The sequence below is a fragment of the Adiantum capillus-veneris genome, chromosome 8 (assembly GCF_014529385.1).
Source record: "Adiantum capillus-veneris isolate H3 chromosome 8, ASM1452938v2, whole genome shotgun sequence".
Taxonomy (NCBI): domain Eukaryota; kingdom Viridiplantae; phylum Streptophyta; class Polypodiopsida; order Polypodiales; family Pteridaceae; genus Adiantum; species Adiantum capillus-veneris.
This window is the reverse complement of record NC_140938.1, coordinates 148829446-148854248: the sequence shown is the minus strand read 5'-3', so window position 1 is coordinate 148854248 and position 24803 is coordinate 148829446. Positions and strand designations below refer to the sequence as shown.

The window sequence follows — 24803 nt, the reverse complement described above, 5'->3', positions numbered from 1 at the left end:
GTTTACGGAGGGAGTACCTTCCACTTCTCTCCAGGATTGGCTCCGCCATCGGAACTGTCCTGGAGACACCTGGTACGGCAGCTGGCATCCCTTCAGTTCGAGTTTTGGTCAGTGATACCCACACGCTCCCGAAGGTCATCCTTCTGCCTCGGGTGAGTGGGGGTTGGTTTAGACAGAGTGTGGAGTACTCGAGTCTCCCGAACCAGTGCTTCATTTGCAGACAGATGGGCCACCTAGCGAAGGCCTGTCCACGGAGGAGACCACGACCCGCACCCCAGCCTCAGCCCCAGCCTGCCAAGGCTGGGCCGCAGCCACAGCCAGCGACACAGAGCACAAATTCAGCACCACCCTCCGAGCCTGGGGCTCCAGCGGAGGAGGGGTGGCAGCAGGCCCGTGGCCGTCGACGCCAGGGGCCACAGCGACAGCCTGGCACTCAGAGTGGCCCCCAGGTGCCTATTCAGCAGCAGTGGGTTCCCACGGGGAACCGCTTTGGTCCTCTTGAGCAGGAGGAGCCCCCTACGCCAGCCACCACCTCCGCTTCACCCTCGCCAGCCGCTCCGCCTTCCGATCTCCCCTCCTCCTCCTCATGCCCTCCCCCGCCCTATGCTACCGCTCACTCCCCACCTCGCCCCCCCCCCCCCCCCCCATGTCTCTACCACCCCACCCCGCTTCTCCTCTCCCCCGCCCCCCCCAGCCCCTTCTCCCCCTCCTCCTGCTTCAGTACCACAGTCGGCTCAGGAGACTGGACCCTTGCCGGCGGCCAGGAGATCTCTTGGCAGCGCCTTCGCCACGAGTCGCCTAGCGAGAGAGGGTCAGCCCTTCATGCGGCCCCCACTGCAGATTCAGACTTCTCCTCTTGCAGCTATCCCTCGTGGGTTGACGATCTTTGACCTCCGACGCCGCTGGGATTTCTTCGATTACGGGTTTACTCGTTTTCTTGGCGATTCCGCAGCAGACCACGAGGCAGCCTGCTTCAGAGTCCACGCTTTGTTCCTCGCCGCTAGGGGGACAGAGGCCTTGGACTCAGCAGTTGGTTTCTCCTTCCCCCTATGTGGCAGGACTGAGACAGAGTGGTCCCTCGACTCAGTGGTGGGATGGTTGCATACACAGGTTCTCGAGTTCTCTCACCACATGGGAGAACTTGGCATTACAGATTTGCTGCAGACTTTGTGGCCACTGGCCAAGTTTGCGGTGACACCCCCAGATTCTGCAGGATGTAGACACATTGTGGTGTACTTTTTTGCTGATACGCAGTGTCTGCCTTGCTATGTATTCATTCATGAGGACTCCTGGACAGAGGAGGTTGCTTTACGCACGGCTCGCTCTACTTGGGCTTGGACCAGGCACTCACTGCAGTCTCGCCTATCTAGAGGACGCTCGGATGCGGATTACTCCCCATCCAAGCCTGCTTCGAAGATAGCTCGTCTTGCTGCTGCGGCAGCATCTGTTCTCTCTCGCTCCCCACGAGGATCGTCTCGTGGAACGTGCAGGGACTAGGTGGGCCCCAGTTTCAGCGACAGCGGGGCCGATTGCGTCAGGAGCTTCAGCGTTGCCTTGTGGGAGGGGAGATTGATCTCCTTATGCTTCAGGAGCACCATTTGTCTGAGAGCCGCATTCGGCGATGTGGTCAGATTTTGCGTGGACGCTATGATACCTTTTGGTCAGCTGCTTTTGGACCTGGAGGCATCCAGGGTGGGGTATGTATGACTATTGCGGACTCATTACAGCAGGCCATTGTGGGCAGAGGGATTATTGTACTAGGCAGGGCTCAGTGGATTACTATGCAGGTTCAGGGTAGCCTTGTGGGTTTCCTGAACATCTATGCGCCCAATGTGGCGAGTGCTCGTGCAGAGTTTTGGTCACAGATTGTTGAGTCTTTGCCACAGGTTGACCAGTGGTGTGTAGGAGGGGACTTCAACATGTTGGAGGACCCTTCTGACAGGATCGGAGGCAGCCATGCTACTTTGCATGGAGTCGAGTTAGCAGCTTGGGAGAGGTTTTGTATGACGTTGAGGGTCTCGGATACATGGCAGCATTCTGGCTTTGTGAGGCCTCCAGAGAGTCTTGCCTTCTCTAGATCGGACCGCAGAGTGGGAGGAGTGAATCTATCGCGCATAGATCGCTTCTACACTAGTGACCACTTCAGTGACTTGGGGGGATCGGTGGGCATCCTGGCAGGGACATCCTTCTCGGACCTTGCACCAGTGATCCTCACAGTGGCAGACAGGCAGAGGAGTGGGAGCACGATGCTTCGCATCCCAGAGCGGGTCTTGTTGGACTCAGCACTCAAAGAGAGGGTTGAGGCTCTATGGACAGAGGGCATGGACAGCCAGGCTCCACCTGCAGACAGAGTGGCCTCAGGCCTAGCTCAGCTTAGCCACTTCTTTCTCCAGGAGTCTTTGGCTCGACGGGCTGCAGCGAGAGAGGAGTAGCAGCCTCTCAGACGAGGCATTGCTGCACTACAGAGGATGCAGGAGCAGCATCCAGACAGTCCATGGTTGGAGGAGCAGCTACAGCAGGCTCGACAGGAGCTTGCTTGCACAGAGGAGAGGCGCCATGAGTTTGCCTTCCACTGACAGGCATCTCAGTGGACTCAGGTGGGTGACAGAGTGACAGGTGTCTTTTTTGAGACAGTGGGACCTCGGCACTCGCATGCCAAGGTCAATCAGTTGAGGAGACCCGATGGGTCAGTTGTTTGTGAGCCAGAGGATATGCGTGCAGTTGCTACTGACTTTTACCGTGAGCTACTGTCGGCTGAGCCCGAGTCAGAGAGACAGGATGCATGCAGGGAGCAGGTCTGGGCACAGATGCCTTGTCTTGTGACTGAGGAGATGCGGAAGAGACTTGAGTTACCTCTTCAGCTTGAGGAGCTGCACACGGCCCTTAGGGCCCTCCCTCGTGGTAACTGTCCAGGTGAGGATGGGCTGACTTTCACCTTCTTCTTGGAGTACTGGGACCTGCTTGGCCCAGATCTTTGTAGTGCCTTCCGGTACATTCTACACACTGGAGTGATGCCGGATAGCATGAGTGAGGGCCTGATTTACCTCATTCCAAAGGAGGGTGGCTCCTTGGATGAGATTCGACAGTGGCGTCCCATCACCATTCTCAACTCAGCCTACAAAATTCTTGCCAAGGCTCTGAGTTTGAGGATTCAGCCACTTTTAGAGAGCCTTATACATGGGACTCAGACAGGTTTTGTCAAGGAACGCAGTATCCTTGACAACATCTTCACTTTTTGGGAGGCTTCTGCCCTTGCACGGCTACGTGGGGAGGACCTTGTGATTCTTCTTCTCGATTTTGAGAAGGCATACGACAGAGTTGACTGGGACTTTCTAGAGGGCACGCTTCGTAGGATGGGTTTCTCAGAGGCTTGGATCAGAGGGGTGTCAGCTTTGTACAGGCAGGCCCACAGTCAGGTTCTTTTGGCAGGAGGTAGAAGTGAGCGCTTCATGCTCACACGATCGGTCAGACAGGGTTGTCCTCTTGCCCCCTTTCTCTTTCTGTTCTATGCGGAGGCGATGAGCAGGTTTTTGGTGTCACAGCAGGTTGGTTTGAGGGGCTTAGCACTCCCTATATGGGGAGATGAGCTTCTGGACGATGAGTTTGCCGACGACTCAGCCTTGTACTTAGAGGGCTAGGAGGCCAATTTACACAGATGTGGGCAGGCCTTGGAGACCTTCTGCTGTGCATCGGGCGCACTGATCAACTGGAGAAAGACAGTGGCTTTCTCAGTTGGTAGTGCTCCTGTGCCAGATTGGATGCCAGGAGAGGGTTTCAGGTGGATTCCTCCAGGGACTGCAGTTCGGTACTTGGGTTGTCAGGTTGGTTTGGATTTGTCCCCCGAGCAGCAGATTGCTCCTCTTCTCCTGTCCATAAGGAGAAAGCTGTTACATTGGAGCTCAGCACGACTTTCGCTGGCTGGTAGAGTAGTAGTTGCCAACCAGGTGTTGTTGGCGACTATGTGGTACATCACTTCTTGCTGGATCTTCTCGAGTTCTTGCATCAGCCAGGTAGAGAGGTTGATCAGGAACTTCCTTTGGTCTGGTCGCGACACTCAGATTGCCCGAGCCAAGGTGGCTTGGTCGGTCATCACACTTCCTTGTTCTCAGGGAGGGCTTGGGATCATTGATCCAGCACAGCAGAGCAGAGCCCTTCTTGGGAAGTTCGTCGTCAGAGGACTTCTTCCAGGCGAGGAGCCCTGGAAGGAGTTCTTGTTGCAGAGGCTTCGTGCTAGGGTGCCTCAGTCAGGAGGCCCTTGGCAACCTTCGACCAGATGGATTTTTTTAGAGTTGCGCCGAGTTGGTTTGAGCAGGAGACTGGAAGGCCGATTCGCTGTGAGTTTGCTTCGTTCTTGGGAGCTATTGCAGCGTGGCCTAGAGCAGCGGCAGCCGACGTGCACGGAGGAGCGCCTACGGCAGCCCCTCGTCTGGAACCCCATGGTTAGCACTCAGAGAGGCCACTTGGTTGGGAGTAGGCCTCAGGTTTCTTGGGGTCCCATGGCAGCAGGTCCAGCGCGCTCTCTAGGTGACTGGCTAGAGTTCACAGGTTTGTCAGAGGAGGTGCAGGTTGTCCAGCTACAGGGCATGAGAGGGGTTCAGAGCATGTGTCAGGACATCTCAGAGTCAGTTCCAGCTGATTGGCTCACGTCTCTCGAGCCAGTAGCACCCCGGTGGATGGGAGCCTTCACACGACTGGAGGTTCTCATTTCAGTCAGGGCTTGCTCAGAGACTGTCCCAGCCTTGTTCTTCGAGCTTCAGGCTGGGGGACGATTACAGAGAGTTGCAGTAGAGGCCCCGCAGGTAGCAGAGTGTTGTTTCCAGAGGATCCGAGTTGTGGGCATCTGTGGGAGGACTTGCGTCATAGACCCTGACCCAGCAGCTCTTGAGACAGGACACTGGAGGCTATGGGCTTGGGAGTGCTGTCCACTGGCACGAGTACAATGGGATCCTGGTGAGTGGCTATGGAGGGACCCATTCTCTTCTGCAGACCGCCCAGGAGTCCCTTTCTTTCAGTACACTGTTCGGCTTGGACGTCATATACTTGCAGCACAGAGAGAGGCCCGCCCCGCTGCAGCATGTCATTGGCAGGAGGAGGGTCTCACAGTTGAGTTCTTGGCAGCTTTTTGGCAGAGGCTGTGGGACTCCAGACAGCCGAGGCGCGTCACCTTGTTCCAGTGGTTGGTTGCACACAGAGCCACAGCAGTAGGGAGCTGGCTTGTACATTGTGGTCTCTCGGCCGCATGTATAGCCTGTGACCAGTTGGTGGAGAGTCAGTGACACTGTCTTTGGGACTGCCCCTCGGCCCAGCAGGTGTGGCTACGAGTTCTTCGGCTGATGCCTGCCCTCTCCACGGCTCGACAGTACACTTGGGGGGCGGCGGCTTGGTCCACACTCACGGGCCCAGCACGTCAGTTTGAGCTATCTTCCACCAGCAGGATGATAGTGATACAAGGGGGTCGACCTACACTCCAGCCTGCTACAGACCTTACTCCACAGGAGTGGAGCAGTGAGAGAGCGGAGTGTTGGGAGCTCATCAACGGCCTAGCTCTCTGGTTCATCTGGCGGGCCCGTTGTTTCCGCATCTTTGAGGCTCGCCCTGTACCACCGGCGGAGACTGTTCGTGACTTTTGGCTAGAGCTGATCCACACTCTCATAGGACAGCTTGAGGGACTACAGGGCAGCTCCGACCGCATGCGGGAGCGCCGCGAGGCTTTCCTTCGTCTCTGGCGCCCTGGGCCGTTTTACTCCATGGTCCAGGGGGTGCTCAGATGGCACTATTGTCCACCTGTGTGGCTTTTCCCTCCTCCCATCTCTTGATTTAGCCCCATTGTATATATGCTGTTTTTTCATTGGGAGAGTCTCCCCATCATGTTTGTTGTAGCCCTCTCTTGCAGAGGTGGATGTAGCCCTATGGGCAGCTTTCATTAATTAATAGAAGGATCTTTTTCTCGAAAAAAAAAAATCCTGGTCCTCTATCAGAAAGTAACTCTAGTGGCACACCAAATTTGCAACATATGTACTCATAAACAAATTTTTCCATCTCTTTACTGGTAATCTATTTGACAGCCTTGGCTTCTACCCATCGTGACAAATAATCCACTGCGGTCAAGATGTAAGCATTTCTTTTGCTAGTCATAGGTAAGGGTTCAATAGCATCGAGACCCCATTTCTCAAACACATCAAAAGCCAGAATTGTCTTCCGCAATTCAAGCTTCAAAATTCTCTTTTCCATCCTCTGACAAGGTAAACACGACTTGCACTAATGATTAACATCCCGTTGAATACTCGGCCATATATAACCTTCTTGCAAGATCTCATGCGACATGATCTTCATAGCAGAATGGTCTCCACAAGACCCCTCATGATTTTCTTCCAGAATTTTGTAAATTTCTTCTTTCCAAGGTACACGACACAAAACCAAATCACGTCCTTTCATGTAAAGCACATCATCAAGCATTTTATATTTCGTGGCTTTTCTTATAAACACATACTTTTTAGAAGACGGTAAACCTTCAGGTAGAACACTTGTCAATAGAAAGTCCACTTCCTTTGATAAGATTTCCCTCCCATGATATAAAGGGGCATCCGCCTTTACCACAAACACACAAGTGTCATCTCTTGGGCAGTGTCGTGAGCTTCTTCATTTAGAGACCTTTCAACATGCTGCAAACTCCATGCTTCAAGCTTTTTGAGCAACACTTTCACTCTGAAGCATAAATTTTTCAGTTTAGGGTTTTTATTCTTCCATACTCCCAACACTTGCTTCACAACTACCAAAGCATCTCCTTTGATTTGCAAGCGACTAATTCCCAATTGTAAGCGAATATGCAAACCACCTTCAAGAGCCATGTATTCTGCTAGTTTTAACCCTTGCTTCCTCATAAGCATTAGGGATGGCAAGAGTCCCGATTTCCTTCTTTCGCACCACCTTTTCTTTACCCAAAACCGGAGTATCTTTATAAGTGAGAAGATCTGCCAGGGTAGCCCGAGTGCTTTCCTCTACCAAAAAGGTGAACTGAAACTCTTGAAGCTCAATAATCCATTTCATCAGTGTTTTTGATATATTTGAATTATTGAACAGCTGCGGAAGCAATGAATAGCTGGTGAGGAAAGTGAATGACTTTTGCAGCAAGTAGTGTCTGAATCGTCTGCAAGCATAAACCATATTGGTCATCACCAATTCAATTTCCGAAAAATCCCTTTCATGAGTAGTCTTTACTCTGCTAGCATAATGAACAGGCTTCATATATTGAGATTCCTTTCCCCTTTGCAATAACATATCCCCGATAGCATCATCTCCCAGTGATGGGTTAACATAAAACTCCTTTTCCCAATCAGAAGACTGCATAATGGGGAGCGTACTCAAAACCTCTTTAACTCTATCAAAAACCTCGTCACAGTCATGAGACCATTCCAAGGAATCATTCTTGACTGTTTGCTGCATTGGATATAATAGTTGCGATGCCAAAGGTATGAAGCGAGACAAATATTTAACTTTTTGTATGAAAGTGGCCAACTGTCTGGTATTTTTTGGAGATGACAGTAATAGCAAAGCCTCCACTTTCTTTGGATCTGCTTCGATCCCATTTTCTGAAATAACATGCCCAAGAAGCTTCACCCGTGGCTGTGCCAAATGACATTTTTTAGGGTTTAGCTAATCCCCGCATTCATCATACCTTGCAAAAGTCATTTCAAGTTTTTGAACATGCTCTTTTCTTAAACTGTACACAGAAATCATCTATGAATCCTTTGACAAACTTCCCAAGGAACGGGGTAAGGACCCAATCTACTTTTCTTTCAAAGGCTCCTGGCCATTTGTCAACCCAAAAGGAAGGCAACAAAAGCAGAAACAACCCCATGGCATGATAAAAGTAGTTTCCGGTCTTCAGGAGCAAGGCCTTATAAGGTGAAAGTATCCTGAATACCCATCACAGACACTGTAAGCCATTGCATCTAACAATTGATCAATAAAAGGCAAAGGGTAAGGATCTTTCTTGGTCTCCGCATTTAGTGACTTGTAATCAACACAAACTCTCCAACGCCCATCTTTTCTTGGGGTGACTACTACAGGGCTCACCCATTCAGCATTATCCACTGGCACAATGAACCCTGCATCCAAAAGCTTATCCACTTCTTCCTTTAGAGCATTCATTTGTTCCTTACCCATCCTTCTTAGTTTCTGCCGCATTGGCTTTGCCCCTTCAACTAGCTCGATCTTCACAGGATCCCCAACAAAACCCCTTATTTCCTGATATGAGGTAATGAAAAGATTTGGAAACCTGTCTAACATTGCTAAGTACTCCTTTCTTTCTCCTTGTGTCAGTTCAATACTCATCATATTTTGGATCAACTCTTTCTTCTCTAGCAGTTCTTGTTTAGGTTGCATTTACTCTTCAAGTTACTCTAAACGGCTTGAAGCATTTATGTTTCCTGATATTTGCAACACTTCACTAATTTCTTTCTGCTCCTCATCCAACAACAAGAATGACACCTCACCCTCATCAGTGAAACTCAAGCAGTGCTACTTTCTGAGTCTTCAGAACTATCATCATTGGTAGTTTTAGACTCCTCATCTTTAAGTGCCATAGGTTGTTTGGTAGTCATATCAAACGCTCTCTTTTCACCCTCCTTGTCATGCACCCCGATTGTGCCCTTGCGCCAATCTTGCACGACACCAGCAGCTCTCAACCAAGGTTGTCCTAGAATGAGAGGAAAGGCTCGCAGACCAGCTGGCATAACATGCAAGTTTACCATAACCTTCACGTTAAAGACTTCTACTTTTAAATTCTTGATCATTCCCAAACATTTCACTTTGTCATGGTTTGCTAGTCGAATCCAAAACGTAGAGCTTCCGCATGTAATGAGACCCAATCTCTCAACTCATGACTATGTGATCACACAAACTTGAGCACCTCTTATCAATGTAGGCTTCTCCCATGCCCACACCTTTGTGCCAAGCATTCACCACAAGACATATGTCGGGTAACTCTCCCACATACAACACTTTGACTTGTCCATGCTTTGGCTCTTTCTCGGGATTCACTAACGCCTTCCACTGCCTTTTAAGTTTGGGCACCATATTCATTAACTGTCCAAAAGTACAATCTACTTTTCTCCTAATCAGGTCTTTCTTTAAACTGTAAGCTGTCTGGCCTTCTCCCAACGGTAAATATACCACTTTAAATCGTCTACGAGGCTTTCTCTTCCTCTTGGCTTTCACATCTTCACCCTCTTTCTCCTTCCCTTTCTTTCTGCTAGGCCCTGGTGCTGCATAGCCTTCCCTCTCTCTTTTGCCTAGTGGTAGCACATCTGCTTCTTTCTTTTCGACTTGCACAACACCCACATGACCACCCGAAGTTGAGGGCTGATTTTCCTTTCCAGTACCTTGATCTCCTGGTATAGCCAATGCATAATCATTAGCTCTATTAGGAATCTGCTGAGGAAGTGGGAACATATCCCCTCCTATCCTTGCTGGCTTTGTACAATAAGTGCTAATATGACCAAGTTCACCAAGTCCACAACCAGCATTCGCATTAGGCTGAGCTTCACACGCTTGAGCCATTCCCATACCACGTCCACGACCACGACCACCTCCACCACCAAGAACACTAAGTCGTAATTCTTGCATCATGGTCATCATGTCTTGCACATTTCGTTGTAACTGTTCAGTACTAGCATCCCTTTGAGCAGGTTGGTCTCCAACTTCTGCCTGATTCTCCTCCTTTTGGCTACCATTATTTTGCTCTGGGACCGCTTTCTCGTATTCATTAAGCCTTTGAGCTTTCTACTCTTTCTCTCTGGCAATGGCGACTGCCTCCTTGAAGATGACAGGTCTTTCTAGCTCAACTTTGAACTTCAGACTTTCTTTTAGGTTTGCCACAAAGCGGTCCTTCTTTAACATGGATGGGGGAATCTCGTTTTCCAAAGCTGGGGTCCATTTATCCTATAAACGGGTGAACTGCATGACAAAATCATCAACACTTTGATTAGCCCTCTGAGTGTACCCCAAAATTTGATGCAAACTTCATCAAGTACTTCGATGGATCGATATTGTGCCAGGAAAGCTTGCTTCACACGATTGTTGTTCAAAACCACCCCTAGGTTTTGTGCCTGCATCAACTCCTCAAAATTGTGTAACCAAACCTTTGCCTCATCCTGTAAGCTATATTGCAGTAGCTGCAACAATATAGCTTGGTCTAGTATATTGCGCAGTAAGCAATTGACTTCCAACTTTTCAATAAACATATGTGTATTTTCATTAGGCAATCCATGAAATTGTGGGAACTCGTCTGCCATGTTTGATTGCCACAAAAACACTTACATGTGACCTCGAAAACTCAAGGGATGTCGATGGATCGCTCGAGTATCTAATCCACCTCACACCGGGTAACCCGGTCCTCAGTGCTCAGCTTCACAAAACCTCACAACCCTCTAAAGGCTGCAATCCAATTATACGACCGCCTCAAGTGCTGTCCACAATTTGCACATACATAGGCGGTTGTCCATAAGGACCCACATCCCTTTTACATTCACTGCCTCCAGAATAGACATATTTCACAATAATTGGAGCATAGGAGCACTTGCTCCTCAGTGGGGGCACCAAAACGATGTTAGCGTGCAAACAAGAAGAAAAACGAGAATCTCTATAGTCTTGCACACACCACACCGTCGGAAGGAAACACCATAAAGCTGCGGAAAACACCTATGTCGAAGACTTGTAAAGTCGAGCGAGAAACAGCCCTAACCCAAATCATGATTAAAATTGCGAAAAATCGAGACCATAAAGATGAAGCTCGTGTTGTGTAGACCTTCGTAGAGTATCCATATGCTTGATTCCGACAACAGACAAGAGAGTTACAAGCTTTTGAAGTTGGGGTATCTTTTAGAAGCTCCAAAAAGGCTAGTCTCTGTAAGCAAAAAAGATGTGCAGAGAATTGCAGCTATTTAAAAGGGGATTTTTTTGGCTCTTATCCCAAGGGATTTTCTCTCTCCTCTTAGCTGACATCATTTCCCTCTCTAGGCACCTTTTAATTGGTCCATTTTAGGCCTTTTTTGGGTGAAAAGTGAGTTGTCAACCACTTTTTGACTAAGGCAAGTGGGGAAGGGAGATGTCCAGTGGACCAAAAAGGTGGCGAGGCGCTTGGACAACAGTGGGAACTGAAAAAGGGCGCCCCCTCTCTCCCCCAACAGCCATGAGCCCTTATTAACAAGGCAAGGAGGCTTCATTTGCTCCTTTGGTACACCCTTAGGAGGTACCTACTCCCCGTCTTATATCCTCCAATTTCCACTTGCTCCCCCCCATGTGGGATTACTCCATTGCCACTTGGCACCATCCTCCCACCTCCCCACTTAAGCTAATAAATTTTCTGTTTTGCTCTCTACACCGAGCAAACTTGGCCTAGGCGTGGCGGGTGACTCCGAGCACCGAATGCGACGCTGTAAAGCCCGTCGGCTTGGAGCTTATCACTTCGGCTATTTCGAGAAATCCTTGGCCACACTTTTTCTAATTAAATCCATCAAATCAGCCCACTTGCCTTTCCTCGCATGCATCCGAACCCATTTTCTAAGTAAGAAACCGCCCACTTCCAAAGCATGTAACTTATGATGTATGAGTCCGATTCACCGGCTATCAAGTATGATTGAAAGTACTCATTGAAAACCACCTACCTTTTAAGAGTTCGACTAACCCAAAACTCTTGCAAAGGACTAAGTAGAACCAAGCCTTTATACATAATTTTTACAAGAGCATTTTGAAAGCTTAAAGCATTATGTACATCTATGTACTCGAGGCTAGTGAGCAAGCTTTTTAGCATGGATTAGTGACTTCATCTTCATCCAAAAAATGCCTGAAAACGTCTGCCACCAAGTTCTTCTGTCCCTGAACATGGATAATCTGGAAGTGAAACTGTGACAAGATGTGAGCCCAGTGCATCTGCTTTTCCGAAAGCTGGTTCTTTGACAAGAAGTAGCGTAAACCCTTATGATCAGTGAAGACCGTGAAATCGGCCCCGAGTAGGTAATATCGTCACTGAGTAAGAGCATGGATCACTTCCAAAATCTCTTTCTCATAAATCTCTGCTGTCAATTCCGGCGTTAAAAACAATCGGCTTTCATAGGCAATCACTTGGCCTTCTTGCATTAAGACCATTCCTAGACTACGACCACAAGCATCAAAATATACTTGGAATGGCTTTTGCAAGTCGGACGAAGCCAACATTGGTCCGATAGTCAATTTCTCTTTCAGTGTGTGAAACGTAGTCACCTCTGTGGGTCCCCACGAGGAAGGGACTCCTTTCGGTGTGAGAATGTCCAATGGGGAAGATACCTGTGCAAACTTTTGAATGAACCGGCTGCGGTAGTAAGAACACAAGCCGAAGAGGCTTTCAACTTCATGAACTCTCTTTAAATCTGGCCAATCGGGAATAGTCTCAATCTTATCCTGTGTCTGGGAAATGTTATGATCTACCAGCTGATTCCCTTTATCCTTTCTTTCCTTGTGCCCTGGGACCTGTGGGTAGCATCTTTCGCTATCCCTGTCCATTGGCACGTCAGAGTCAATCTTTAGAACTCTAAGATGCACTATCATTTGATTGCGCTTTCTGTGGAATCCTTTGATGAACTTGCATCTGGTTCTCTTAGTTCGTCGGAACCCTCTGATTCTCCAGAATCCTGTGATGAGTTATCATATGGTTCTCTTGATTCATTCTCTTCACTGGCAGACTCTTGCCTTTTTGAGGTGGATACTATCTTGCCGTTGGCATAAGTCAATGAGATGGCATGCATTCCAAATCGTTGCTTAGTCATGTCCCATAAGTCTCTGAATGGAGTCAGACTTCTGGTTTAAAGCATAGTTTTGAATCTCTTTAGCAAACCACAACAAAACCGGTCAATCTGGTCTTTCAAAGCAATCTTCCAAAATGAAGACACTGGCAAACAAGTATCCCAAAATCTCTGGCAGTAGTCATCCAATATATCTTTCTCAGTCATTTTCAAGTGATGCCAAGTCGTGATGACATTCATTCGCATCGTTCCTTTGAAGTAATGTGCCGCCTGTCGTTCCCTAGAATGTTCTAAGAGCCACTCTCCAAAGAAGGCGACGTCAAACTGTATATGGCCGGGTCTATCTGTACCCTTTCTACTGAGACAATGTGTCTCAAGAAATGTATCTCAGGCAAGAAAAACTCGCTCTTTTTTTTCACATTTATAAGCAACTTAGGCTTCCTCAGTGTCTGGAAAACCCACAAATAATTGGAATTCTGTGAAAATCCAAGAAGTCGTCCTGAGAGCTGTCTTGTAGACGTCTCCAGGAGCAATACAGATCTGATAGTAATCACTCTTCATATCAATTCGATAAGTAGAATTCTTAAGTTTGTCGAGTATATCTCGATCCTCGTAATGTGGAAATCTGTTTTGGTTCATTGTTTCTTTATCTTGGCCTCGACTATTTCTGTAAGGTGGCGGTTTGGTGGTATACTACCACGAATCAATCATGTGATGTTCACGACGTAAAGGAGGTAACGTGCTTTGTACGCCTCTAGAGAAATAGTTAGCCTCTATTGTAGAAAAATCTTGTCGTTTCTTCTCGAGGTCAAACATATTCGACCTTCATTCATCATTCAATTCTCTCAAGAAAAATCGAGTAAAGAAACTGAATTTCATCAAGTACAATTTCTTTGGCCTTCATTTGTCAAAGTCGCTTTCTCAGCCCGATAGTCAACCACGGCGTTGTTCTTGTGGTACCAAGGGATTTCTAGGAGGAAGTCTCAACCTTCCAAGGGCATTACGTAGAAGTCATCGTGCCTTAAATACCCTTGACATTGCAAATGAAGTTTGCCAATGATTTGTGTAATGGCAACATCCTGTCCGGGTGCTGCTAGAACTGCCTCAGCTTGTGGCCTGAGCGTGTCAGACGTAATTCCAAGTCAAGCCGCCAATTTAAGAAGTTGGCCTTAGCTCCTCCATCAAAGAAAAATGAGGGCTTCTTGATCTTTCACTTTGCCCCAAGGGCAGCAAACTTTCGTTCGTCTGATTCGGTTCGGGCCCCACTCAATGTGGTACAAGTTTTGCCTTCATCTTTCCTTTTCTTCCGCACTCAGTTGCTGCTCTCTAACTCTCAAGTTTATCTTATGGTGGTCCTTTGAGTTCTGGTCCATCTCTTTCTACGTGTACAGGTTCCGCTTTTCTGCACTCGTCTGTTCTTTCGGCTTTCCTCCCTACTTGAGAGGAGAAGCAATGGCTACATGCCATCTTTAGTAAATCTCATCAATCGGGTAATTCTTTAGGTGTCTCGCCAATCTCGGGTCCCTGGAGTACTTAATCAATTTGTTCACACATATGCCAATCTGCAGTTTACGTTTGTACTCCATTCCGGTAAACTTGTCCATCAATTTTTTTTGCGCCCAAATCTTCATTCTTTTCTTTAGTTTCCGCGCCGGATTTCAACTTTTCTTTGGCTTTCCATTGAGAGGTGTCATCTCTGTCAGATTCTTCACGAGAACCCATGTGTAATCTGGGACTCTTTATGGCTTTATGCCCTGTAGGACAGAGCGATGTAGACGGGAGCACGCCCGATGCGTGATGTATGAAGAGTGGGAGACGCTAATAAGTCTGGGGTCCGGACACGAAGATTCTTTCACAAAAGTTTGCGTGTGCTGCAAAAGGATCGGATGCTCCGACAATAAAGTCGACACGGCCCGGCGTATTTCCGTGCCAAGAGGTATTGGCCCAAAGATTGGCGCCCCTTATTTATTCTTATATTAACCTTTGAGCAAAGTGTAATGAGCTCGCGGGTGCTCACTGTGAGACTCTGCGTCGTGATGCCCTTGGGCGTATTTATTCTTACAAGGGATGCCCCAAAAGCAGAGCCCAAAAATCTTAAGCTCAAAATCTTCTCATCTCAAAAGCTTCTCAAAATTAAAGCATAATGCTCAAAAGCTGGCCAATGTAATTTACGAGCGTCCGTACACTGCCACGTCAACCGAAAAGGCGGAGATCCGTACAGCTTGCCACGTCGGCCTGTCGACGCGATTTCCACAATCTGCCGCGTTATCTGCCCAGCGCGTTTCACGGGCTGCTGCAGAGGCTGTATGTGTGTATCCGAGGGCCTACCACGTCATGAGTTTGTGACAATTGGCCCCAAACCTTGGTGCCCCTTTCGGTATTTCTTTATATTGCATCAACAGAGTACAAGCCGGTACTCCATGCTTTGCACCTTCTCCCAGAAGTGTGTTAGAGAATGAGCCCTAGCCTCATATTTAAAGGCCCTTGGCCATTAAAAGCGGTTTACATGAAAAGCTTTAAACTCAAAAGCAACAGATCAAAAAGTGTCAAAAGCTGCCAGCGCGTTTTGTGGAAATCCTTATAGTGGCCACGTCATTAGCGTAAAACGCGGAAATCCGTACAACTGCCATGTCAGCACTATCAACGGAAATCACGGAAATCCTTGCAGTTGCTAGGTCAGCATGCCAACGTGAAATCCGGGATTCCGTACAGCTGTGCCTTGTCATCAGTTCCTCACGCAATGCTTCTTTTGCTTCTTCTAGGGTTTAGGCCCCTTGGCCGGGATTTGCAAGTCGCCTCCGTTCTTCAGTTGATTGACACATCAGTGATTTGTGACAGTATGTCCTGTTTCGGTCTCATAGGTCACAATGGCCTCTAAGAAACACCAATGCACTCTTCTCCTTTTTCTTATAATTGGACTTTTCATTCCATGATTGACTTTTCTCTTTTTATCTTGGACTGAATTTGAATTTTTGCAGATTGAAGGTGGGAAAATAAGCAAGTCCTATATTGCCAAGGTGAAAGGCGTTTTCCCTGCTGAGGAGGTATGGGATTTGTGTACTTATTACTACTCGGGAGGTATGGGCTTTTGGTTGGGGTGAGTTCATAAATGCATTCAGAGAGATGCCTTTGGATCTAATAAGAGGTGGTTTATTTTACCTAGGTAACATTGAATGCTTCAGTAGTGTATGATGCTAGAGAAGGAAGAAGTATGGTCAAGGTAATTTGGACTATCAATACGCTAGCACATTTTAAGGGTTTTTAACATTTGCACTTGAAACACTGTTTCTAATGTTAGAAGCTCTTTGTGAAGCTGGGTACAGTGACTCATGAGACCCCCTTGCACAAAATAAAAGCCTTCTCAATGGTGTTAAAAAGTCACTTTATTGATGGGAAGCTTGTTTGTCGAGGACAATGCTTGCATTAGCAAGCCAGGTTTGCGGGGTACTATAGGTAGGAGTGATGATTATGCAGAAGGACAGATACAGAAATATAAGTCTTTGAATTGCCAGTGCTTTGTCTTTACTATGTTCTAGAAAAGCTCATGCCAGGCTGGAAAATGTGTCAAGTTGGTAGTGCCGGACATGTAGCAACTAGACTTCAGGTCATTCCAGAACCTGCCAGTATCTAGAAGCTATCTTTATTGTTGCATAATGCTCTATGCGGGAAGGTGGTATGTCCATAAAAGATGTTCATGTGAACTCAATTTCACGTGGTTGTTCATTGGATTTGAATGCTTCTTGTGATGCATGTAATTCTTTTGGTGACTTGGTTATGCAAAGCACATCCTGCCATGGATCAAGGAAGTTGCAAAGAAAGTAAGGATGATCTGATTGAGGATGACGAAGGCTATTCTTCTGCTGAGGATGTTGTGCCTCAAAGAAATTTTCAAAGATCCAAATGGGGGGAACACTTGTTCTACCAACATACAAAATTCTGATGTTGATACTTCAATATGTGCTTCTTATGCTTGTGATTTCATGGATGAGATGTGCTTTATAGGCTCTTGTTCACAGGGGGTACAAGTCGATATGTAGCCTCTTACTCCAACTAATGAGTGGAACAATTATGATGATGACTTGGAGAGAGAGGTGAATGTTATCTTTGTAAAGCACACTGAGTTTTATGAGGTTGAGGCTCAACAATACTTGAAAGGTGTGAAAGAAATATGGCCAATCTGCGTGCTACATGTGATGAGGATCTGTTGGAGCATGGGATATGTTCTATAGAGGGTTCATTTGACGTATATATATATCTATATATATATATATATATATATATATATATATATATATATATATATATGTATATATATATCTGTGTGTGTGTGTGTGTGTGTGTGTGTATACACTTTTAAAAAAAAATGTCAAATTGAATTACCAATGGGAAACTGTCACGAGGACGTGGCAGTTATTAACCATGTCACAGAGATGTGGCAACTGCTAACTTTGGTTGTTGGTTTCTTTCCAATGGGGTTTATTTTATTTGTTTTGAGACCCTCTTTTTGAAGTAGCAAACGGTCGGACATTGTATGGCCAATGTGAACGGTAGATTCACCCGCAGACGGGAAGTGGTCGGCACTGGAATTCGTATGGTAAGAGGATGTCTAGGCTCAGAGCAAGATCATATAGGTCCCCCCGTCGCACTTAGCAAGTTGGTGGATACTAGGAAGTGAACTCAATTAAGGCGTAAAGTCAAGGTGGGACTTCCAACAAAAAGTATCCGACAGTTGGGCCACATTGCACTTTTGGATGCGGTCCCAATGAGGATAGGTGGTCAGAAGACCAGTGGGAGCCCAACGGAAGCACCTCCTAAAATTTAGGGAACTGCTATTTTGGGCCGTGAAATGTGTTCGCGTCATTACCTCCGGTATGACTAGGGGAACATTTTATAACTCTGCCGCGAAGTCAACTGGGCAACCGGTCAGGATATTTTTAAGCGGCGAACCCGAAACGGGAAAATGCTTGAAAATGCGCCAAGTGTCACATTTTGGTGAACTTTCCTCTTGCAGAAAAATGGGCGCTGATTTTTATGCTGGGAGAGGCCTCATTTGCAACCTGTCACAGGTTAAGAGCTATGGAGTGCTTTCTTTCCCTCTCATGTACAGTGTGGTGCTAGGAGTGATGCCCTGCACACTACACACTGCTCTCTCTCTCCTCTACGTGCAGTTATGTGATGCCCCACAAGAGGGCTACTCATTTGACTGATGTACAGTTGTGTGGGTTCATGCTTTTGTGCTGAGGCAAGAGCCTCCTTGAGCAGGAACAGGGGTAGCTAAGGAACAGGGGTAGCTAACTGCTACTCCAAAGCAGGCACTGGTGAGGGTCATAACCTCACCGTACAGGTGCAAAATCAGCGCTGTGTATGCGCTGTAATTTGACTGTTTTTCAGCCATACGGACGCCAGGATCATTGGGAATCGTGCCCCACTGGCAAAGGACAGTTAGGGGACTGTTTGGGGCTGAAAACAGGGCAAAAACCAGTAAATACAGCGTGCTGAATTTACTGTTTTTGGACAGGAATCAGAGGGTATACGACAGTGCAAGCGAGTTCCAGCAGGGGAATTGGTTTCGCGCAAGTTTTGGAGCTGTTATGCTGCCGAAATTTGGCCAAATCAAATGGTATCTAGGTGGATACATGTGAAGGATTCCCAGGACCTTACCTTGTAATTTACCCTCCTAAAGAATAAAGAAATACCGAAAGGGGCGCCAATTTTGGGGCCTACAGGTTGTCGGCATCTGCTCGGAGCATTCCAGCTTCCGAGCCGTGTGTGTATTCAAGTGTTAACTCCCGTCGCAGGTTCTCTTTGCAAAGTGCTCTGTGTGTGTGTTTAAAGTAAAGAATTTCGGGTGAAAGCCAACGCCTACCGCCCTACGGGCCGGTTTCATGGTTCCATTGCCGGGATATCAATCACTTTTTCCTCAAAGAATGAGCCTGGATTGTTCAGGGTAAAGACACAGTGCAAGAACGCGGGGATTACACTATTGCCGACAAGGGGAAGGGAATTATGGAAGAGGGTTCCTCTCCAAAGGACAGGCAGGAGATTCCTATGGTTTTTGAGATTGGCGAGAGCTCACGACCACGTCAGTCTGTACCTACTGTCAACGTGAATGTCCCTCCAGTAGTACAGGGCTTTATGACAGGGCAACTTGAGGATGATGCATTTAAGACTCAGTTAGTTGCCGCGGTGAATGTCTTTTCGCAGCAGGTGTAGAATCCGAGGTTTATGGAATTCTTGCAAGCGCCACCAGTGCAACAACGAAATAGGCAACCTACGCCGCGTACGGAGCTTGTTGAAGCTCAAGCCCAGGTACTTCATAAGGCGCAGGAGGAAAGGGAACACTCGCATGTTGCGGAGTCGGGGGCTCCAAAGCAGGTTCCTCCCGTGCTTGAACAGGTGGCTAGAACGCCTATTCCACAGGTTATGCCAGTTCAGCCCGCCACCTTTCAAAGCCAGCATGTTGTCTTGAATGGACAGGGAGCTGGATACCAGGCTATGCACTCAGTTTTTCCACCACCCACGGTACATCCTGGGTATTTCGGGGGTGGATCAGTGTTCCAAAGTATGGCTGGTTATGCGTCTGGAAGTCAGCCGTACATGCCAGGAACAGTGTTCGGGGGTATGCAAGGCATCATGCCAAACCCCATGTATGGTACTATCGGCATGCAGCAAGGTTTCCACGGCAACCAGGGCCAGTTTGGGGTGCCACAGGGTCATTTTGGCATGGCTGGTTTTTCTGGACAGCAGCCAGATATCGCACCTCTGACGCAAAATGTGAATGGCCAACATGTGCCGATCATGCCTAGTACAGTGCCCATGTTGCAGACCATTCCGTATGACAACTTGGGGGCACTAGAGAAGCCGAAGGCTTACAAAGAAGGTGGTGCAGCGGTAAAGTTCAGTACCTTCAGTGGTTTCGAGGACAAGACCAAGGCACTCACTTTCCTCCACCAGTTTGATACAGCTTATGCGGGAGGGAATTTTACAGAGGCCTCGAAGGTCAGGAAAGCTGCCACTTTCTTAAAGGACAATGCGCTTACATGGTGGACGACATTGTTAATGCAAGGACAGGCACCCGCCACTTGGGTTTACTTCAAGCAAATGTTTGCATCTGCTTGGCTATCAAATGAATTTGAAGCCGATGTCTTGACAGATTGGCACCAGCTTACGGCAGCTTCGTGCAAGAGCTTGCTGGAGTACAATAGGAGGTTTTGTAAAGCATTACTCTCAGTGACCTCCTACAGATTTGTGCTATTGACAGAGCAGATAGAGAAGTATTGTTGTGGGTTGCCTAAAGGGCTTCGCGATTACTGTACAAAGAATAGAGTGGCTACCCTTACTCAGCTTATGGAAGTTGCGAACACTGGTCTTGCCCTGTTGAAAGGAGAGGACAGTGGATTTCCGAGCAGTGATAAAGGAGGGCAGCAAAAGAAAAATTCAGCGAAGAAGCCCTTTGTGAAGACGGCTCCTGATGCGTCACAGGGGTCAGAAAAGGCCACCAAGGACAAGGATTCAGCTGGGACTTCTGGAGCGCAGGCAAAGAAACAAAAAAGGAAGCCTTTTCTGCGCAAGTCGCTCGAGGAAAAGAAGGTCCTAATGGCTGAGAACAAATGCTTTATATGCGAGCAACCTGGTCATATTTCTATCAATTGTCCACAAAGGAAAAGGCCAGCTGACTCAGAGGATAAAGAAGACCAGAAAGGCAAGAAGCCAAAACCCACGGCAGGTTTAGTGCCAGACATGGTGGGTGACAGGCCCAGCACAGATGCCAGTGAGTTATGCAGGGCATGGGGTAAAGTTAGAGATCAGACGGCACTCATCTTCTTTGATCCAGGTGCCAAAGCCAACTTTATCTCACTAGAGTTAGCTATGAAGCTCGGCATCAAAGCTGAAGAGATGGGGTACACAGCAGAGGCAGGGTTGGCATGTCCTGGCCACTCAGAGTGTGTTACTCCCATCATTGGAAAACTGCGTCTGCATATTCAGTCGTATGTGGACACTGAAGAGTTCTACATCATGCCGCTGGAAGGTTGTGACGCCTTGTTGGGGATCCCGTGGATGTTCCGAGTGCATGGAGTCTTGGATGCCTACAACAAAAAGATCACTGTACAGCATAGGGGCAAAACTCACATCTTGGATGTAAAGCTTAAAGGAGAGTCAGTCCCTATTGTATCTGCTTCTGCTATCACTTCTGTAATAAAGAATCATCTTTCTGTGTACTTGATTTTTGCACGTGATGTCTCAGATAGGGATCAGTCAAATTTATCTGTGTTAGATAAAGAAAGGTCAGCATTTTTGCAAAAGTTTAATGACTGTTTTTCTGATTCATTACCGTCGCAATTGCCGCCAGAGAGACCTGAGGACCATCGGATAGATTTGGTGCCAGGGTGTAGCCCACCAAATAGACCCCCCTACAGGGTTAGTACGGCGCAGCAGAAAGAGATTATGGGCCAGGTTGAGGAGTTATTAGAGAAGGGGCTGATTCAGCCTAGTTCTTCACCCTTTTGCTCCCCAGTGCTCCTAGTGCAGAAGAAGGATGGCTCATGGCGCATGTGTATTGATTACCGTGCGTTGAATAAGAATACCATCAAGAATAGGTTTCCTATTCCTCGCATTGATGATATTCTCGATCGTTTAGAGGGTGCTGCAATTTTCAGCAGGATAGACCTGAAGAGTGGGTACCATCAGATTCGTATAAGCCCAGAGGATGTGCACAAGACTGCGTTTAGAACGACATTTGGTCTTTATGAGTTTCTAGTGATGCCGTTTGGGCTAACAAATGCTCCTGCCACGTTCAATAGAATGATGGACCGGATTTTCCGCTCGCATCAACAGTTTGTTGGAACATTCTTCGATGACATGATTGTGTATTCGAAGAATGAAGAGGAGCATAGGCGTCACTTGACCATTGTGTTCGAAGAGCTGCGCAGTCACAGGTTACTTGTCAATCCTAAGAAAAGTGAATTCTTCCTCGAAGAGATCCACTTTCTGGGCCACATAGTCTCAAAGGATGGTGTTAGAATGGATCCCGCAAAGGTCGAAGCTATCAAGACATGGCCAGACTTGAAGACTGTGCACGATGTCAGAAGCTTCTTGGGATTGTGTTCCTACTATAGAAGGTTTATCAGAAATTTTGCAGAGATAGCATCGCCTCTTCACGGATTGCAAAAGAAAGAGGTCACTTTCAGATGGACCCAAAAAGAGATTTCAGCTTTTAGTCTCTTAAAGGAAAAGTTGACTTCAGATCCAGTTATTGTTCTGCCAGATCTCAGGAAGTCATTTGTGGTCCAGTGTGACGCGTGTGGCAGTAGCATCGAAGCAGTGCTAATGCAAGATGGATGGGTAGTAGCCTATGAAAGCCGAATTTTGCAAGGGCCAGAGAGGACTATGCAAGTCTATGAGAAAGAGCTCTTGGCCGTGATTCATGCGCTTTCTAGCTGGAAGCACTACCTCTTAGGTGCTGATTTTGTTGTCCAAACAGATCATCAGACCTTGCGATACTTCTTGACACAGTCAAAGTTATCCGAAAAGCATATGCGATGGGCAAACATTCTTTCCATGTTCCACTTCCAGATTATGCATGTGGAAGGCAAGAAGAATGTTGTGGCTGATGCGTTATCAAGAAAGCCACAAATTTCAGCTGTGTCAATTCCTTATCATCACGAGTTAGATGACATGAAGGAACAATATACTGCTGATGAAGATTTTGCAAGGATCTTTGAACAGTTACAAGAGGGGCAACATCACGAGCACTACCTCCTCAGAGATGGTTTTATGATGATGCATGGCAGACTTTGTGTCACTAGGCCACTGCGACATAAGGTCATGGAAGAGAGTCATGTCCCACCGTATGCAGGGCATCGTGGCATTGATGCGACAGTTAAGGCGGTAGAGACATTCTTCTATTGGCCTACCTTGAGGAGAGATGTGGATGCCTTTGTGCGAGCATGCATAGTTTGCCAAAAGGTCAAGTTTGACAGGCAAAAGGCACCAGGGTTGTTACAACCACTGCCGATTCCGGATAAGCCATGGGAAAGCATTGCTATGGACTTTATCTTTGATCTTCCAAGGACGCCAACAGGGAATGATGGTGTATGGACCATTATCTGCAGGTTCAGTAAGCAGGCCCATTTTATCCCTATCAGGAAGAAGATAAAATCTGATCAGATGGCACGCTTGTTCATGTACAATGTGTTTAAGTACCATTGTATGCCACAATCGATTATCAGTGATCGTGATCCTCGCATGACCAGTTTGTTCTGGAGAGGATTGTTTGAGAACATGGGTACTACGCTCAAGTTCTCGTCTTCGTTTCATCCACAAACTGATGGACAGTCAGAAGAGGCCAATTCTACTGTCTTAGATCTGCTGAAATGCTATGTGTCAGATAATAAGGGCAAGTGGGAACAGTATTTGCCTATGCTTGAGTATGCGTACAATAATACGGTGCATTCGTCTACTGGCAAAGCACCTTTTGAGATTGTTGAAGGCGGCAAAAAGGTTCCTCCCATTTTGCACACCAAGGACAGGATCTTTGAGGCAGATCGATATGTTGAGAACATGGATGAGATGTATAAGAAGATTAAAGTTGCCTTGGAGAAGACTCAGGCAAAACAGAAAAAGGCTGCTGATCGTCACCGTCATGAATTGCTACTATCACCTGGTGATTGGGTTCTCTTAAGATTCGAAAAGGCAAGGTTAAAGAAGATGAAGGGCAAGGAACGGCTGTTTCCTAAGCTGAGCATGCGATACTATGGGCCTTTTCAAGTGCTTGACAAGATCAGCGATGTGGCTTACAGACTGAAATTGCCTGATGCGTGGAAGATTCATAATGCGTTTCACGTGAGTCTTCTAAGACCCTTCGTGGGTGATGTGCCAGAAGATATGCCAGTTGAGGATCAGCCAGAAGTTGAGGAACTTGATGAGATCCTGGTACCTGAGCAAGTTTTGGCACATAAGGACAGAAAAGTTAAGGGACAAGTTGCAAGACGCTATTTGGTGAAGTTCAAGAACTATCCGCCTATGGATGCAAAGTGGATGAAAGAGCATGAACTCTCAGAGTCACCAAATGTATTGCAGCTTTACCTTGAAGCCTTTGGGTTACAGCCTACTTATGCCCCAACCCAACGTGTGCAAAGGAGGGGTTATGATAGAGCTAGTACATCAAATGTAACATATAAATTCAGTGCCATAGATGGAAATGGCAAAAGTATGAAGGCCTCATTAAGTCATTTGTATCTATGTATGTTACGACCTTTCTTGCAGATACATGCGATGATAAAAGAGTGTTAATAGCACAAGATCATCAGTGGCGTGTATTTATGGTATGCAATCGAGGACGTTTGCGATTTCAAGAGGGGGGTATGTCACGAGGACGTGGCAGTTATTAACCATGTCACAGAGATGTGGCAACTGCTAACCTTGGTTGTTGGTTTCTTTCCAATGGGGTTTATTTTATTTGTTTTGAGACCCTCTTTTTGAAGTAGCAAACGGTCGGACATTGTATGGCCAATGTGAACGGTAGATTCACCTGCAGACGGGAAGTGGTCGGCACTGGAATTCGTATGGTAAGAGGATGTCTAGGCTCAGAGCAAGATCATATAGGTCCCCTCGTCGCACTTAGCAAGTTGGTGGATACTAGGAAGTGAACTCAATTAAGGCGTAAAGTCAAGGTGGGACTTCCAACAAAAAGTATCCGACAGTTGGGCCACATTGCACTTTTGGATGCGGTCCCAATGAGGATAGGTGGTCAGAAGACCAGTGGGAGCCCAACGGAAGCATCTCCTAAAATTTAGGGAACTTCTATTTTGGGCCGTGAAATGTGTTCGCGTCATTACCTCCGGTATGACTAGGGAAACATTTTATAACTCTGCCGCGAAGTCAACTGGGCAACCGGTCAGGATACTTTTAAGCGGCGAACCCGAAACGGGAAAATGCTTGAAAATGCGCCAAGTGTCACATTTTGGTGAACTTTCCTCTTGCAGAAAAATGGGCGCTGATTTTTATGCTGGGAGAGGCCTTATT

At 47.2% G+C, this 24803-nt stretch overlaps 1 protein-coding gene across 6 annotated transcripts in view; it reads left to right on the top strand.

Moving 5' to 3' along the window:
* Positions 1–24803, top strand: part of LOC147453154 (Pseudouridine synthase family protein) — a 185314-nt gene that overhangs the window by 111678 nt on the left and 48833 nt on the right. For 5 of the 6 annotated variants that reach the window (XM_086518628.1, XM_086518630.1, XM_086518629.1 and 2 more), the window contains 2 exons: positions 15758–15823; positions 15943–15999. In XM_086518628.1, coding sequence (XP_086374754.1) covers positions 15758–15823; positions 15943–15999 — 123 coding nt within the window. The remainder of the gene's footprint in view (positions 1–15757; positions 15824–15942; positions 16000–24803) is intronic. The other variant, XM_086518626.1, reaches the window with a different exon arrangement.